This window comes from Sinohyriopsis cumingii, chromosome 19, assembly GCF_028554795.1.
Source record: "Sinohyriopsis cumingii isolate HCF-2022 chromosome 19, ASM2855479v2, whole genome shotgun sequence".
In the NCBI taxonomy this organism is placed as follows: domain Eukaryota; kingdom Metazoa; phylum Mollusca; class Bivalvia; order Unionida; family Unionidae; genus Sinohyriopsis; species Sinohyriopsis cumingii.
In genome coordinates this window covers 55,848,678-55,867,662 of record NC_142979.1, presented here as the reverse complement: position 1 = coordinate 55,867,662, position 18,985 = coordinate 55,848,678, and the positions used below count along the sequence as shown (strand labels likewise).

At 33.0% G+C, this 18,985-nt stretch overlaps 1 protein-coding gene across 13 annotated transcripts in view; it reads left to right on the top strand.

Annotated features, from left to right (window-relative positions):
- LOC149775740 (uncharacterized) overlaps window positions 1-18,985 on the top strand; it is a 194,377-nt gene that overhangs the window by 111,030 nt on the left and 64,362 nt on the right. For all 13 annotated transcript variants that reach the window (XM_089944251.1, XM_089944253.1, XM_089944257.1 and 10 more), the window contains 3 exons: window positions 807-895; window positions 14,587-14,752; window positions 16,600-16,815. In XM_089944251.1, coding sequence (XP_089800377.1) covers window positions 807-895; window positions 14,587-14,752; window positions 16,600-16,815 — 471 coding nt within the window. The remainder of the gene's footprint in view (window positions 1-806; window positions 896-14,586; window positions 14,753-16,599; window positions 16,816-18,985) is intronic.

The following is an 18,985-nucleotide window of genomic DNA, read 5'->3' as shown; positions in this document are numbered from 1 at the left end:
TTGATTATAGCTTGAATTTAATTTTTAGTGTTTAAAGACATCATTTATAAACCTTGTACGCATTGATTACCCACACTCCTGGCTTTGGTTTCTTCAGTTTTACTTTATCAATGATAGTTGGACTCCTGCCAGATTGGCGTGTCGATTTGTATTGATGAAGTCTTAAATTAGTTTGATTTCCAGCATTCCACAACATCATTTTCGGGAGTTGCGGCTCTTATTGCCCCATCTCTTATGTGGGTTCCTAGAATATTATTTCGATAGATGAATTGAGCTAAACTGATCATATGCCTTTTTTACTGATGAAACCTTAAATTATTGGGATTTCCATCACTCCGATGCATCAGTTGAGTATGTTTGTTCTCATAACTATGGCTTTCCAAGACGAGTTTAACTTTTTAAACCCTGCTGAGTAAATTGTAGTGAGCAGGGAACATTGTGATGAACCCATCACAAAAAACTAAAGTTTATAAATGCATTACTGAGTTGAATGCATTTTATCCTAACCTTAATTGTACCTACATTAGTTACCAATCATATGAATAAAAATAATGGGGATTTTAACTGAAGAATTAGATGATGTTACATTAATATTTTATCACACAACAAAATGTAATATTGGCTCCAGTGAAGAATTTATGAAACTCTATGTACTGAATACTTCATGGTACAGTTATTATCCTTAGTGTATAAAAGCATTAATCCCCTCCCCCTCTACAATTATTATTTTATATACCAATTATGGGCACAAGGTTCACAATTTCAGTTAGCTGATTGTATATATTTCTCCTCTGTACGTATTGAAGGAACGTCAGATCGGAGAGCTGATGAAAAATTCCGGAAGTAGCTCTCAAAAGCTCTCCATGTTGAATGAGCAGTTGGCCGAAAAGACTAGGTTAGTTTTGCTTCAGTTTATTGTATTTTGTTTGTTTTGTTCTGCTTGTCTTCATTAACAGCTTCCTCATGCAGGCATTTCATTTTTAAAAACAAAAACAATGTGAGAATGATACATTATTCTCTTCCATTTCTTTGGTAAGTGAATGCTAATAAACAGAGCTGCATGTAAATAATGAAGCTAGGAACATTGGACACCAGGGGTAGTAAGTAGCTAGACGATACCAAAGCAAGATCACCGATCTTTTTCCATGTGTACTTAAATGTCATTTTCATTTATAGATGGCTGTAGTACACTTCAGATCTTGAACTTTATATCAAAATTGATAAATAGTTAGTCATTATGACTTGTCTAGCACACTAAAATAATTTCTGTATTTTTAGAAATTTGTAATTTCTTTCCCATCTCTGGACCCTTTTTTACAAACACGTATACAATCGGTATGTTAATGCATCTCGTTAAAAATAACTTTACCAAGCATAAACCTGGTTTATGTAACTTGTGTATAAATGACTTGTATATTTTCAGGAGATATAGCCACTGACAATTTTGATGAGTGTTTGTTGGATACTTCTTTGTACAGTTATTAAACTTGGTGTATGCATTCATCTCGAGTTCTCTTAATTCATCTCGAGTTCTCTTAATAGCAAACATAGGTCAGTGTGACCAATTTTCGTACTTGACTGAAAATAACAGTAGTTTATGTTTTGATGACTTTCCCTTACACTCTAAATATTGCTTTTTCAATCATTAATTTTGATGTGAGTATGCATCTTTTGGAGTACTTAACCACCATATCAAAGAAGTCCACTTTTGACCTACATCTACCATCTTGCTTGTCTTCATCAGCACTTGATACTGACAAATATAAACCTCTTGTGATCATGTATACACACAAGCTTTTTCATGTTTTTTTTATCAGCATTATATATGATCATATCATTTGGGATAGGTTTTGCCCCGGATTGTTTAACACTCTCACTTTTGTGTATCCTCTGACATAATTTAACCAAACAAGGAACTTGATCTTAGATAGTGGAGAACCGTATGTTAGCAAGCGGGAATCTATGTTAGCAAGTGGGGGCCCTTTTTCATGACACATCATAATAACTCAGTTGGCAAAACCATGCAAGTTGTTGACATGTTTTTCAGCAATAGGTTCTGTGTAATATTTTTAAGACTGAATTTACAGAATTATTGCTGATAATTGCCCCATGGTGTGCTAAAACATCTAAATACTTTGAGTACATGTACTTAAAAGTGCTTTGTATTAGTCACATTGTCAAATTAGTGGAAATCTAATCATTTCAGTATCGACATTTTTATTTATTTATCTTTATTTTGGAAGTGAAATGTCTGACATGTGATTTATTTGCTTGCTTTTGCCTAATTTCTATTCCTTTTAATATGATTTTTTACTAATTGTTCCTTAATTGAACATTGTTTAATAAACCCTCCAAAACCTCTATCCCTTTAATTGCTAATGCTTGTTATTGCATGTAATATTGCAAAGCCATGCACCAGATGTTAGTGCTGACAGGTTTGGAATTTCTGTGCATTTTGCAAAGAAAAGTTCTTATGGTTGACTTCTTGGCTGTTTGAGAAGTGAAAATTTGCAATGTTGGCATGGATGTATTACAGAAAGCTTCAATTTGCTGTTCTGCATCATGATAGATGACAACAAATTATAAATTTTGATCTGCAACTTTTGAAAGCACAAATTATGACTTTTCCATGTTTGTAAATTTTGCTTCCATATATGAGGCATTGGTTAGCTGTTTTTGCATTTTGGGGTCAAAGCGTTTATCATTAATTCTTTTGTTTCCAGGCAAAGGCTTTTTTATTCATAGCAATGTCATTTTTTTTATAGTTGGGTTAGACATTAATATTGTCCATCAACAGTTGTCTTTAATCTGCCTGTCAGATTTTGAGTACCATCTATACTCACTTTTAAGTTAAGTCCAACTGCAAACAACACAGACCCTGATATGCCATTGCATAATGCAGGCATATCAGGGTCTGTGTTGTTTATTGATTACTCCTTCTAACAAACTGCATAGACCTAGATCTGCCTTGCACATTATGTGACAGTAGATCTGGGTCTGTGCAGTATGCAGTTAGACTAGATTTAGGAGTAAGTATATATGGTATAGTCTCAGATGTACTCGCATATGAGTGATATTCATGCATATATGGTCACCATATATCAGACTAACTGACATTCAAGAGGCCATCTTTCTGATACTAATTTTGATAGAAAATTTGGAATGGAAGTTTATGTCATCAGTATCTGAGGCATATGGGTGACATTCAGGCATATTAATGAGATTTTCTACATCAGCCATTTTGGCATACCATATTAAATGCTATGACCCTGCCTATACATGTTACCCATTTCTTTTCTGCATGATAACTTTAATTCTAATGCATATACCTTCACCAAACATTATGGATATATGTATACTTGGGTTCAGGAAGAAGCCTATCAGTTTTTTGTACAAAGGTCAAGGTCATTTGAATGGAAAGAAAAACAGTTTAGTACAGTAACATCACTTCTGTTTCTTATACTTTGACCAAACTTATGGTTAACTTGCACATGAGATTAACAAGAATACTATTGATTTCAGAGTCAAAAGTTCAAAGATCATGGTACCTGTACTGAAGGAAGAATGGTAGTTTGGAAAGAATAACATTATTTCTATGTCACAGACCAGGACCAAACTTTGTGGATAGCTTGTACTTGGTATGAGATTGCACCTATTGATTTTGGGGTCAAAAGGTCAAAGGTCAATATCACAAGCTAAAAGAAACAAAATGGTTTCAGCACAGTAACGTTTGTTTTATATTTATAGACCTGGATTAAACTTGAAGCTTGCGCTATGGATAAGGAATGAGTTTATTGATTTGGGGGCAAAATGGTCAGCAGTCATGGTCACTAACTGGAAGAAAAATATATACTGCACAGTAACATTTGTTGTATATCACAGACCTTGACTAAACATTTTAGAAAACCTGCACTTTGGTAAGGACAAACTTAGTTATTTGGAGGGGTCAGAAAGGGAAGAGATCAAGATCAATGTGACTGAAGGAAGAAAAATGGTTTCTGCACAAAAATTTCAGTCCTGAACAGTGTATCAAAGTCTGTTGATGACTTGCATGATGGATAAGAAATAAGTCTGATCAAAAGGTAAAAAGCCAAGGTCATTGACTGGAAGAAGAAAAATTCTTTCAGCACAATAACTGGAGCACTGCATTACAGACCTGGACTAAATTTTGTGGATTGGTTGCACTTAGAGTAGGAAGAAATTGGTTGATTTGGGGGCTCAAAAGTTGAAAAGTCAGAGTATAATAACTTTAATTCTGTCTAGCCTAGAAGCATGGATCCACTTTGATCCATATCAATAATTGCCATATCTAGCCAGCTGAAACTGTTTTGAGTATGTGCCCTCAAGTAGATAAAAGAGTCACGCCCATGGCAGGAAAAATAAATTAATTAGCTTGTTATTTGATCTGTTGGGCATTCAACAAGTTGCTTTACATGATGTCCAGAGGCATTGACTTGGAATTAAAAATTGCTCAGAATGTTTGCATTGGTGAAATGCAACATGTATTGTGTATTTGGGCCACTATGAATATTCCTTGCACTCTCCCAATTTAAATGTAACAAAGGATCAGATTGGATTAGTTTCTTTCAGCTGCATCCAATCAGATAGAGAGCAGTAGATAACATTTCAGCTAGCTAATTATACCAAGGATTGATGTGGAACAAAGTGGATCAACAACCTTTGGCTAGTGAAGATCCTTTAGTTCTAGATCATGTACCATGACCAGATTTGAAACAGATAATAGTGATTTTTGGATCGACATCAGAAAGGTAAAGGTTATTATGGCTATAAAAAAAAGTGTTTTGCAGAATTATTTCTTTTCCAGATCACTTGTTTGAACAATCTTTGGATGACTCACACTTAGGATATTAAAGCAGTCTGTCAATTCTAAGGTCAAGTGGTCAGAAGTCACTAAGTCGGATAAGAAAAAAACGGTTTCTGCTTAGTAACTTCAGTTCAAGATTTGATACCTTAACCACATGTCCAGGTCATTGTGACCTATTTTTCGATAAATCATTAGTTCGAACACAGAGGACTGCTAAACACAGGGCAGACATATAATGTGCCATTCATGGTACTCTTCTTAAAAATAACTTATTAAACGGTGTGCAATAGCCTTACATGCAAAAATTATGACAAGTTTGATTATGGTGTTATCTGTATGTACTTGTGAAAGTTCTGGCAGCTGTGTGATTTAGCTTACAGCTACGCTTGATGATGTAAGTAAAATGTAATCAAGCCCACTTTTCTCATGTCAGTAAGCCAGGTAAATTGGGACCTCTTGTTTCTGTTCACTCTTCACATATCATTAAGATCTTGAATGAGTTTGAGATCCACCTATATTATTTATGTGATCATGCATCTGATTGGCTGAGCTTATTACAGTCTGGAGGCCATGTTTTTCTGATCATGGTTTTATCAAATTTGGATTATGTGCTTATATCGACAACATCTTGGATGGGTTTGATAATGGGTGACATGCACACAAATAACTGAGTTAATTTTGCATCAGATTTGATGAACTTGTTATCACTTTGGAACTCATATTTCTGGTCAGATTTCATTCAGACTCGAATTACGGGTTCATATCATCAGGATATTGAATGGGTACAATAGTAAGTAGGAGCCACACATATTAATCTTGCGTCAGATTTGATGAACCTTTTACCATTGCAGAAACCATATTGGTGATCCAGTTTTGACCAAACATTGAACAGTTGTTTATATCATCAAGATCTTGGACAGTGTCAGTAATGAGCTGGATAATTTTATGGCTGAGGTTAATACCTCCGGAAACCACAATTCTTATCCAATTTTGTCTTATATCATCGAGATGCATTTTTTACAGTATGAGTGTGATCTGTGCATATTAATGAGGTGATGATGTATATAATTGGCAGAGCTTCCTTATTACTGCATAAGAGACTGTATTTGTGAACTGAGTTCAATCAAACTTTAAATAGACTAATATCATCAAGATGTTGGATGATTTTTATTATGATCAAGACCTTTGCTAATATTTATGAGGTGGTCATGCATCTGAGATTTTATATGTACATCCAACATCCATCCACCAGTTAGCACAAGTCTGATATTGTTACTCCTAAGCTACTTTGAGGATTGCCATGAAACCTTTACAAACACATTCATCCCAAGGTCTGTTTGGTCCTAAATGAAAATGGTGCTGCTCATATATTCAATATGGCCACAATAGTGGCCATTTTGAAAATCTTGTTATTGCTTCTTCTCCACAGTGCACGGTCATATCAACATATGGTTTTCACTAAAAGACTTTTTATGATGTCTTGTTAGTCTTGAATGAAAAAGGTGCCAATCTGACATCCAGTATGGCCCCCATGTCAGTCATCTTGAAAATGCCATAACTATAATACGCATGGGGTTTTTACCAGAAGATTTCTTATGATGTCTGTTAGGTCATAGATGAAAATTATGCCACGTGGGCTTACAATATGGTCATTGTAGAGACCATCTTGAAAATCTTGCCACTACTCCACTTAAATGGCTGGTCATAGCAACTTGGGGTTTTTGCTGAAAGACTCCTATGCTGTCTGGTTGGTCCTAAATGAAAATGGTGTCCTAAATTTTGAAAATCTTATTATTGCCACTCCTTCTAAATAGGAATTCATATCAGCTTGAGGTTTTCGACAGAAGTCTTATGGTGTCACTAGTAGGTTTTCCATAAAATTGTGATGATTTTATATCCAATATGGCTGCCACAGAGACCATTTTCAAAATTGTATTGCTACTCCTATCAGATGGAAAGTTATGGCAACACTGGGTTCACCAGAAGACTTCTGCTGTCAAGTTGGTACTAATGAAAATGGTACTGATTTGATAATCCACCATGGCCACCAATGGCAGCCATTTTGAAAATATTTTTAATGCTAGGTCTTCTAAATGGAAAGTCATATTGACATGGGGTTTTCACCAGAAGACTGATGATGATAGCTGAATTTCCTGAATGAAAATGGTACTGAACTGACTTCAGATATGGCTGTCATAATGAATATATGGAAAATCTTGTAGCTAAATCTCCTGAATGGATGGTCTTTTTTATCATGAGTTTTCACCAGAAGTCTTCAGAATGGTGTCAGGTTTGTCCTAAAAATGAAAGTGGATTTGATTTTACATCCATTATGGCTGCCATAGTGTCTAATTTGAAAATCCTATTGCTCAGGAATATCAGAATATTGTTTCAACACTTAGCAGTTAAAACAAATAACTGGATTTGTCTTGAATTCTTGAAAATTAGTTTTGGAAAGTACAGTGTCAGTCCCTTTGTTTTACCACTCTACAAACTGCATTCTTAATATGATTTTGGTCAGACTTGGCAAATGGGCCTATATCGTCTGAATTTTGGTTGAGTATGATTATGAGTGAAATTCTTGCATTTTTATGGTCCCTTGCATATTATTGGCTGAACTTGTAAACAATCTAGCAACTATATTTCTGGTCAGAGTTTGGTCATACTTGTTAAATAGTCTAATATTATCAAGATTTTGCATGAGTTTGATTAGGAGCCAGATTTATGCCTATTAATAAAGTAACATTTTATCAGATTAGCTGATTTTTCACCCCTCAGTTGACTTTTAAAATTCAAGTCAGAATTTGCTCCACCTTAAGCTTATATATTATTGTAATAGACGGGTTCTGTATAATAAGTGAGATCAGTGCATGTTGATATGATACATCGCATCGGAATGGCAGAGCTTATTACCTTTCTAGTTACAGGGACTATATTTTTCATCCTATTTCTGTAAAACTTGGGAAATGGGTTTATTTCATCCGGATCTTGGGTGACTTCAGTTATTATCAAGAGACTGCTTATTAATTTTGCCAACATAGAACATTTTTTATCAGGATATAGTAAAATAGGTCAAATCAGCATGATGTCAAGTTTCAGATAGGTTGATTTCTTAGAATACTTTATAAGCATGCTTAATGAAATGGTCAGCTGTTAGGTTATGTAAGCCAGTTAAGCAATAACAGGCGCACTTGAGCCTCTTGTGAAGACAGGATTTTTTTCTGCCAGTATTTCTGTGATTTTTCTTTCATATATCCCTTAGCTGAAATATGCATTCATGCCCCTTAGCTGAAATGGGCCAGAATTAGTGATTTAATGATGATATTGGTAGTACATTGTATAACAAATTCAGCATTATATAAACCATTTACAGCTATTGTCATTTTAGACATTTTGGATTAAAACTGATAAATGTCACCATTTGTTATATAGTTTTTTGCAATAAATTCTTTAAAGTTATATATATATATATATATATATATATATATATATATATATATATATATATAGTTTGCACTGTTTTCTGAATTAATATTAAAGTAACAAATGATATATATTGGTCCAACAGAAAAAGTCATGAAACATTCGCCTTGTTACACATTTGTTGGGCCTCAGGAACAACAGAGTTGAGGTAAATTACGTCGGGTAAATGACTGTTGAGGCCTAGACTTTCATCCATGGTCACTCACTACCTACACCTTACCAGAGTTAATTGTCCCATGACCAAAATAAACATTCTGTTCATAACAAAGCCACCTGGTTTTAGGTGCATGGACAATAGAATAAAAAACATATATAACATCTATGATAGAAATTTTTTTTCTTTCTTTTGTTTGACACCGTATTCTGTTTTCTTTATACTTGTCAGTGAGAGTTGTCTTGTTATTTATTATTTATTTGACACCAAATTGTCATGTTATGTGAATACTAATCAGTGATATTTCCCTTATTATTCATTTCTTTTACACCAAATTGCCCTGTCATGTGAATGTTACTCGATGATAATTCCCTTGTTATTTATCATTTGACACCAAATTGTTCTGTCGCTTGTATACTACCAGGTGATAACTCACTTGTTATTTATCAATTTATCATGACAAAGTTTACATATTTTTTGTTAGCAACTAGAAGGCTTTATGCTTGGATGGAAATTCCCCCAGACATAGTAGGTCAAGCTGTATCAGAGGATTCTCAACATATGTGAAAGATGGTATTTTTTGTCCATGCCTTGTCATGTTGAGAAATACATCTCATTGCTTATGCTTTTCATTGTTGGGGGGAAAAAATCATAACTGTAACATTCATTGTACTAATAATATTTTGAATATACATTAGCAAATAGTGAAATGAACTTGAAATCATGAAGTGAGCCAGAATTTTGTATTATAAGGTAAAGCTCTGTTTTATATACTGGTATGTAGAAAGTGTTAAAACAAATTACCACCAATTCAGCATGCATTAAGTGTAAAAAAAATAATAAAGATATATGACATACTTGCAGAGAACAATGCAGAAAATAGTTTTTTTGGTCTATCTTTTGATTTGGTCTCAGTGGAGCTCTTGGAAATAGCAAATTTTGGTTGGCTTATACATACCTTTCCAATACACATCAACTCTTTCAAACACCAGAGTAAACAACTACATCAGAAAATTTAAAAATGCTTATTAATTAGGACATGTGTTTACAAAATTAAGGTCCTTATTTCGGAAAAATTATTGCACTGGAAAATTTAGTACGATGTTATGTTTAGAATGCTTTGACAGTTTGGTTTATTTTTGCTAGATAAAAGCTGTTTATCTGCATTTTTCATTCTTATGGAGTATGGTAAAACAAGTTAATGTCAGGATACAGAATGAAACCAATGTGTAATCATTAAAGGATTGCATACAAATAAAATCACTGTGTAATCATAAAGGATTGCATACAAATAAAATCACTGTGTAATCATAAAGGATTGCGTACAAATAAAATCACTGTGTAATCATAAAGGATTGCATACAAATAAAATCACTGTAATCATAAAGGATTGCATACAAATAAAATCACTGTAATCATAAAGAATTGCATTCAAATAAAATCACTGTGTAATTATAAAGGATTGCTTACAAATAAAATCACTGTGTATTCATAAAGGATTGCATACAGATAAAATCACTGTAATCATTAAAGGATTGCATACAGATAAAAATCACTGTAATCATAAAGGATTGCATACAAATAAAATCACTGTGTAATCATAAAGGATTCCATACAAATAAAACCACTCTGTAATTATAAAGGATTGCTTACAAATAAAATCACTATGTATTCATAAAGGATTGCATACAAATAAAATCACTGTAATCATTAAAGGATTGCATACAGATAAAATCACTGTAATCATAAAGGACTGCATACAGATAAAATCACTGTGTAATCATTAAAGGATTGCATACAAATAAAATCACTGTAATCATAAAGGATTGCATACAGATAAAATCACTGTGTAATCATAAAGGATTGCATACAAATAAAAACACTGTAATCATAAAGGATTGCATACAGATAAAATCACTGTAATCATAAAGGATTGCATACAGATAAAATCACTGTGTAATCATTAAAGGATTGCATACAAATAAAATCACTGAATCATAAAGGATTGCATACAGATAAAATCACTGTGTAATCATTAAAGGAGTGCATACAAATAAAAATGTAATCATAAAGGATTGCATACAGAAAAAATCACTGTGTATTAATAAAGGATTGCATACAAATAAAATCACTGTGTAATCATTAAATGATTGCATACAAATAAAATCACTGTAATCATAAAGGATTGCATACAGATAAAATCACTGTGTAATCATTAAAGGATTGCATACAAATAAAATCACTGTGTAATCATAAAGGATTGCATACAAATAAAATCACTGTGTAATCATAAAGGATTGCATACAAATAAAATCACTGTAATCATAAAGGATTGCATACAAATACAATCACTGTGTAATCATTAAAGGATTGCATACAAATAAAATCACTGTAATCATAAAGGATTGCATACAGATAAAATCACTGTAATCATGAAGGATTGCATGCAAAGAAAACCAGTGTGTAATCATGAAGGATTGCATGCAAAGAAAACCATGTGTAAACATAAAGGATTGCATACAAATAAAATCACTGTAATCATAAAGGATTGCATACAAATAAAATCACTGTGTATTCATAAAGGATTGCATACAAATAAAATCACTGTAATCATAAAGGATTGCATACAAATAAAATCACTGTGTAATCATGAAGGATTGCATGCAAAGAAAACCAGTGTGTAATCATGAAGGATTGCATGCAAAGAAAACCAGTGTGTAATCATGAAGGATTGCATGCAAAGAAAACCATGTGTAAACATAAAGGATTGCATACAAATAAAATCACTGTAATCATAAAGGATTGCATACAAATAAAATCACTGTATACTCTTGAAAGTCTGTATACAAATGAAACTACTCTGTAATCATGAAGGATTGCATACAAAGAAAACCACTGTATTCTCTTGAAAGTCTGTATACAAATGAAACTACTGTGTAATCATGAAGGATTGCATACAGATGAAATCACTGTGTAATCATAAAGGATTCCATTACAAATGGAACTGCTGTGTAATCATGAGGGATTCCATTCAAATGAAATCACTCTGTAATCATGAAGGATTGCATACAAATAAAATCACTGTGTAATCATGAAGGATTGTATACAAAGAAAACCACTGTATACTCTTGAAAGTCTGTATTCAAATGAAACTACTGTGTAATCATGAAGGATTGCATACAGATGAAACCACTGTGCAATCATAAAGGATTCCATTACAAATGGAACTGCTGTGTAATCATGAGGGATTCCATACAAATAAAATCACTGTGTAATCATAAAGGATTGCATACAAATGAAACCACTGTGTAATCATCAAAGATTGCATACAAATGAAACCACTGTGTAATCATCAAAGATTTCATTCAATTGAAACTGCTGTATAATCATCAAATATTGCATACAAATGAAATCATTGTGTAATCATTAAGGATTGCATACAAATGAAACCACTATAATCATTAAGGATTGCATACAAATGAAACCACTGTAATCATGAATGATTGCATACAAATGAAACCACTGTATAAACATCAAAGATTTCATACAATAGAAACCACTGTATAATCATCAAAGATTGCATACAAATGAAACCACTGTGTGATCATCAAAGATTGCATTCAACTGAAACTGCTGTATAATCATCAAATATTGCATACAGATGAAACCATTGTGTAATCATTAAGGACTGCATAAAAACGAAACCACTGTAATCATGAATGATTGGATACAAATGAAACCACTGTATAATCATCAAACATTTCATACAATAGAAACCACTGTATAATCATCCAAGATTGCATACAAATGAAACCACTGTGTGATCATCAAAGATTGCATTCAACTGAGACTGCTGTATAATCATCAAATATTGCATACAGATGAAACCATTGTGTAATCATTAAGGATTGCATACAAATGAAACCACTGTAATCATTAAAGATTACATACAAATGAAACTACTGTAATCATGAAAGATTACATACAAATTAAACCACTGTATAATCATCAAAGATTGCATTCAAATGAAACCACTGTATAATCATCAAAGATTTCATACAGTAGAAACCACTGTATAATCATCAAAGATTGCATACAAATAATCCACTATATAATCATCAAAGATTACATACAAATGAAACTACTGTAATCATGAAAGATTACAAACAAATTAAACCACTGTATAATCATCAAAGATTGCATACAAATGAAACCACTGTATAATCATCAAAGATTGCATACAAATGAAACCACTGTATAATCATCAAAGATTGCATACAAATAATCCACTATATAATCATCAAAGATTACATACAAATGAAACCACTGTATAATCATCAAAGATTTCATACAATAGAAACCACTGTATAATTATCAAAGACTGCATACAAATGAAACCACTGTATAATCATCAAAGATTTCATACAATAGAAACCACTGTATAATCATCAAAGATTGCATACAAATTAAACCACTGTGTGATCATCAAAGATTGCATTCAACTGAGACTGCTGTATAATCATCAAATGTTGCATACAAATGAAACCATTGTGTAATCATTAAGGATTGCATACAAATGAAACTACTGTAATCATGAAAGATTACATACAAATGAAACTACTGTAATCATTATGGATTGCATACAATGAAACTGTAATCATCAAGGATTGCATAAAAACGAACAGTCATGATGAAGGAGGGCTTTGAATACATGATTATGGATTTTTTTCACAAAGTTTTCTGTATTATTGAATTGTACATGCGTTAAAGGCAAATTTAGTTTTTGTTCATGAATGTAGTTCAAAAGGTGACATTCATCCATTGATGAAAATGAAATAGTTGTTCTGATTCCTTTAAAGGGGAAGAATATATCATAGTTTTGTAAGGTATCTCTTAGCTGTGTAGTAACATTTAACAACCATGTAATTTTGATAACAGTGGGTACCAAGCAGACAGATTTGATTTCCCTTGTATATACCAGAAAATGTTGAAAGATCCATGACAGTAGACAAGTTTTAGTCTTCAAGTCCTTGTCCATTTTGAGGGAAATAAATAAGCGATGAAATTGGGCTTCTTTTGAAGTTATCTGTTTCCTTTACCTTTATTGTACTTTGCAGCTTGCTTAGCTCCTAACTTTCTATGCTTATGATATATACTTTTTTGAAGTTCAAGAAACTGATAGTGGATTGCCAAGTACTATTATATGATTACTGTTATAACTTTTGACTGTAAAGATAAGACTGTTTTATATTGATCAAAAACTGCTTTTAATGTAAGTCAGTGTGTTGTATTTTCAGTCTTTTTGTATTATTTTCAGCCTTGTTGAAGATTCTGCTTTTTGAATATGAAATGCCAGTTTTGTTCTCTACCCCTAGGTCTTGTTCTACAGCTGAATCTACAGGCTTTGTAAGCTTTATTGCAACCAAGAGCTTCTGTTGAACTTCAAAAATACTTTCATAGCATTTTGGGATCATGGGAGGAGGAGGTTTCATCCGAATATGTTCATCCTGTGCCATTGGTGTCATTGTTAGTGTAATCAAGTTATACTTTTTAACTGGGGAAATGATGAAATCTATGGTGGAGTCTTAATTTATAAATTATGACATTTTTATTATTGTGTACCGTATGTACTCACCTGTTACTGCAAACAACATAGACTGATCTGCCGTTGCATATTACACTGGCAGATCAGGTTCTGTGTTGTTTGTTCTACAGATTACTCTTACAAATTGCACAGAACCAGATCTGCTGGCCAATTATGTGATGCCAGATCTTGACCTGCGCAGTGTACAGTTAGATGCAATTTATAATTAAGTATATACAGTAAGAGATCATAATCTTTTCTGTAAGTAGGCCATACATTTATTAATAGAACTTAGAACTTAAAAAGTCTAGCACAGTAGTAGGCTAAATGTTCAACCATAGGTACTGTCTTATTTTCAAGTATTGTTGTCATTTGAGATTACACTTTAGAGCTAGAAATGTGTTTGAGCAGTCATTCCAGGCACTGATGTAAATAAAATATTCATTTATACAAATCTTAATTGATGGAGTTGATAAATAGAACATAAAATATTATCTAATTAGTATTTGATATTAGAATTGTTTTAATTTTCAATTTCAGAAAAATCCAGGAACTACAAGCCGACTTGTTGAGTTCTACTCAAAAATTGGCAAAACTTAATAATGAATTTGAATGTCTGAAGGCAGAAAAAGACAAAGAAATTAATATTTTAACTGCCAAAAATGAAGAAATTTCTATTTTTTGCAAAAGCAAAGTTGAGGATGTGGTAAGTGTCTCTAACAATGGATTCATATTGTACATAAGGTGCTTCATAACACACTACCTGCCTACCTATCTACCTTCGTACCTATATATCACTCACACATGCATATAGAATGATACATGCATAAATACATGCATTCATACATACATACATACATACATACATACACACACACACACACACATATACATACATACATACATACATATATACATATGTACATACATATGCACACATACATACATACATATGCATGCACACATGTATGTACACACATGCACACACACAGAATCATACATAGATGCATTACAGTACAACAGTTAACTGCAAAATGTTTCCAACTAATATGTACATTTTATGAATTTGAATGTGTTTGCCAAGTTCATGATATAAGTGTTATAGGATGTAAGAAAAATTTAAAAATGCATTAATATTTTATTGTTAGTGCAGTGATGTCTGATAATCCACCTGCCTCCCACATCAGTATATTTGCCAAAAGAAAAAACAGAGTTTTTATTTAGTGAACAAGAGAGGTTTCTTTTATTTATATGCTTTAGAAACAGTATAAAATTTTAGAAATTGAATATTCAGACACTCAGCAGATATTATGAATTTCTTTGAGGAAGATTCCAAAACTTTTCAGAGAGAAGTGACTTATGATTTATTTAACTTATGAAAAAAACATAACTTGTAATTCTTCTATGAATTCAAATGTGAATGATGGCTACTTATTTTTGTCCGAGGTATCTTAGTTAAACTTGCATTTTGTTTGTGTGGTTAGAGTGTCTACCTCGGATGCAGGAGGTCGTGGGTTTGAACCCTGGCCGAGTCATACCAAAGACTTACAAAAATAGTACTAACAGCTGCCTTGCTTGGCGCTCAGCATTAAGAGGTCAGTGTTAGGGCTGGTTGGCCTGGTGTCAGGATAATGTGACTGGGTGGGACATCATGCTACATGTCTGTGGCATGATTCCCCAGTGCTAGACATCACTATAAGCTGCCACAATGCAGACGTTTTCGCGATATGACTGAAAAATTGTTAAAGCTACGTTAATAATCCAAATCACACACACACACGTTTTGTGTGTACTTCTATCTTTGGATTGTTCATCGTGAGTGCAATAATACTTGCTGCCAGTTGAATCCAACTGCAAGCAGCACAGATCCAGATCTGCTGAAACATTATACATCAGCAGGTAAGGCCATATGTTGTTCGCAGTTTAACTTGACTTGTGAACGAGTATATACAGAAGCTATTGAATTGTTGACTGCAGAGTTGCGCATCTTTATGATGAATGTATCTTTGCAATTACAACACACTTATCGAAAGTTGGTCATTGTTACTTGTATTTCATATGTCATTAACTTTGGGTCAGATATGTGTTTCAGTAACTTTGGCAAGGAATTCATGTAATGCCAAAAGGAGGAAACTGGAGCAGTTGTGTTTCATAAAATAGTTTTAGCTTTTCTTTTGTTTCAAGGGTAATGATAATGGCTATTTCTGTGCCAAGTAAAATATTTGATCAAGGAATGGTATAATCTCTGTCATTACTGAACACTCTGTATGACATTTAATTGGTGAAACAACAACACTGAGGAACATATTAAACTCAGTGCTGCAGGAAAGTTACCCGTGGCAAAAAGATTACATTTTGGTAGGGAAAATGGTGATATCATGCAAACTTCTGTAATAATGTATAGAACAGCCATGAATGTACAGTGTTAACTTACTTTTTAAATTTATGTAATAAGCAATCATCATACACCTATTTAAGCAAGTTTTGTTAGTTCACTTTTTAATAAGGCATGGTATTTACAGTCATAAATTGTGCACTTCATTGCTTTTTTAGCAAAAGGAGCTTGACAAATCAAGGACAAAAATGAAGGAAATGGAAGATGATTTACAAAAAGAGAAAGAAAATTTAGTGAAAAGAAAAGACCACGAAATTGCAGAACTTCGAAAACAGCATGAAATTCTGTCAGAGAATCTAAGTAAACAAGAGATCCAGACAAAAGCACATAAACAGGTTTTAGACCAGATTACCATAGAAAAAGAGGCTGTACAGGTGAGGCATAGTTATGTAAATAATAAGGCATGTGAATTGGTAAAAATTTCAACCAAATCATCAACCATGGATTTCCGCTTTAAAATTTTTTCCCATGTCTGTCTTTGCCCCCTCTACCCCACACAAGACTAGATTGCTTAGTCATTGGTTTTAAGATTTTTAATTTCTGAAGACTTTAAATTGAAAAGAGATATAGTGACTTTTTCTGTAGCACCCATTTATATATATTTGGGTCATAATTATGATGCAATCATCTGTCTCTGTCTCTCTCCCCATGAACACATAAACATGATCATAATATTTGCCTATTCATATAAATTTATGACGTGTTTGTCAGATCTGTAAATGGCAAAACAAGTATAATTATTAACAGTTTATCTTAAAATTTCTTGCAAATCTTTCACATCAGTTGGTGTATTCGGTTAAACTTTGAAATAATATTACCTTATACCTAAAGTCAGTATCTTTCCTGTCTTGTTTGTGTGTTTAGGTTTTGAAAATCTGTTTTCTACATCAGTTGTATCATCATAGTGCTATTCACAGCTGCATTCATGTGAAACCTGTGCTATTTAGCTCCACTGATCAAAGACCAGAAAAGCTTAGATAATGGGCCTTCCTCTGTTATTCTTTTATTATCTGTCATCCATTTATTTTTTTGACATCTAGTTGGTCCTGAATGAAAATAGGACCCTCAGTGTTATCACTGTTCCAGAACAGATGGTCGTATCAACTTGAGATTCTCACTAAAAGACTTCATTGGTCCTGAATGAAAATAATGCCAATCTGACCTCACAATATGGCTGTCTTGGTGGCCATCTTGAAAATATATTTCAGTGAATATTCCTTGTGAATGAACAATTGCAGTATTGATATGGGGTTTCCACTGCAATATTTTTGATGTTATATAGTTGGTTCTAAATGACAATGGTGCTGATGATGTAGCATTAAAAAATGGCTGATATGGTGGCCATCTTGAAAAGTTTGTTATCGAGTGACATTAGGTTTGAGGTCAATGATTTTTTGCACAGTGCTTGTGAATATGTTAGGTTAAACATATAAATCAAACTTTGTTTGCCAAAAGTTTTTCTGAAGAAAATCTGTGATAGTTTCAACATTTGTCAGGTAAAAATAATGAAGCAAGAAATGGGTTTCTTCTGGATTATTAGAAATTCCTTTCATTCAGTTGAACATCAAACCCTTATAAAATTGTTTTCTTTATAGAAAGCATGTTGTGCACTCCTTTGGTTAAACATGTCATTATGATGTACAACTGAGATAAACGTGTATTATTCTAATGTATTATGTCATTATTGATTATCTTTATAGTGTAACTGCAATAAATACTTGCGTATAAGTTAAATTCAACTGCAAATATTGCTTGCTCTACAGATTACTTCTAACAAACTGCATAAACCCAGATCTGCCAGTGCAGCATGTGATAATGGATCAGGGTCTGTGCAGTTTGCAGTTGGATTCAATTAGACATCAAAAGCGACCCTTAGTAAATGCTGTACAGGTACTTCTGAACTAGTGTGGACTGAAGGTAGGAAACTGACATATGTTGCACTTGACTTTGAAGTAAGAATGCCATGTCTAAACTGTTGTCACCTGATGGATTCAGTGAGAGAGCATTGGTAGCTCTAGGATCGTAAAATCCATGACATTAGCTATAAAATCTATGACAATGGCATATAATCTGTGACATTAGCCGTATAGTCTTTGTCATTAGCCCTAAAATCTGTGACATAGCAATATATTCTGTGACAATGGCCATAGAATCTGTGACATTAGGTATATAACCTGTGACATTATCCAAATAATCTGTGACATTAAGTATATAATCTGTGACATTAGGTATATAACCTGTGACATTAGCCATATAATCTGACATTAGGTATATAATCTGTGACATTAGCCATATAATCTTACATTAGGTATATAACCTGTGACATTAACCAAATAATCTCTGACATTAGCCAAATAATCTCTGACATTAGCCATATAATCTGTGACATTAAGTATATAATCTGTGACATTAGCCAAATAGTTTGTGACACTAGCCATATAATCTGTGACATTAGCCAAATAGTTTGTGACATTAGCCATATAATCTGTGACATTAGCAAAATAATCTGTGGCATTAGGTATATAATCTGACATTAGCCAAATA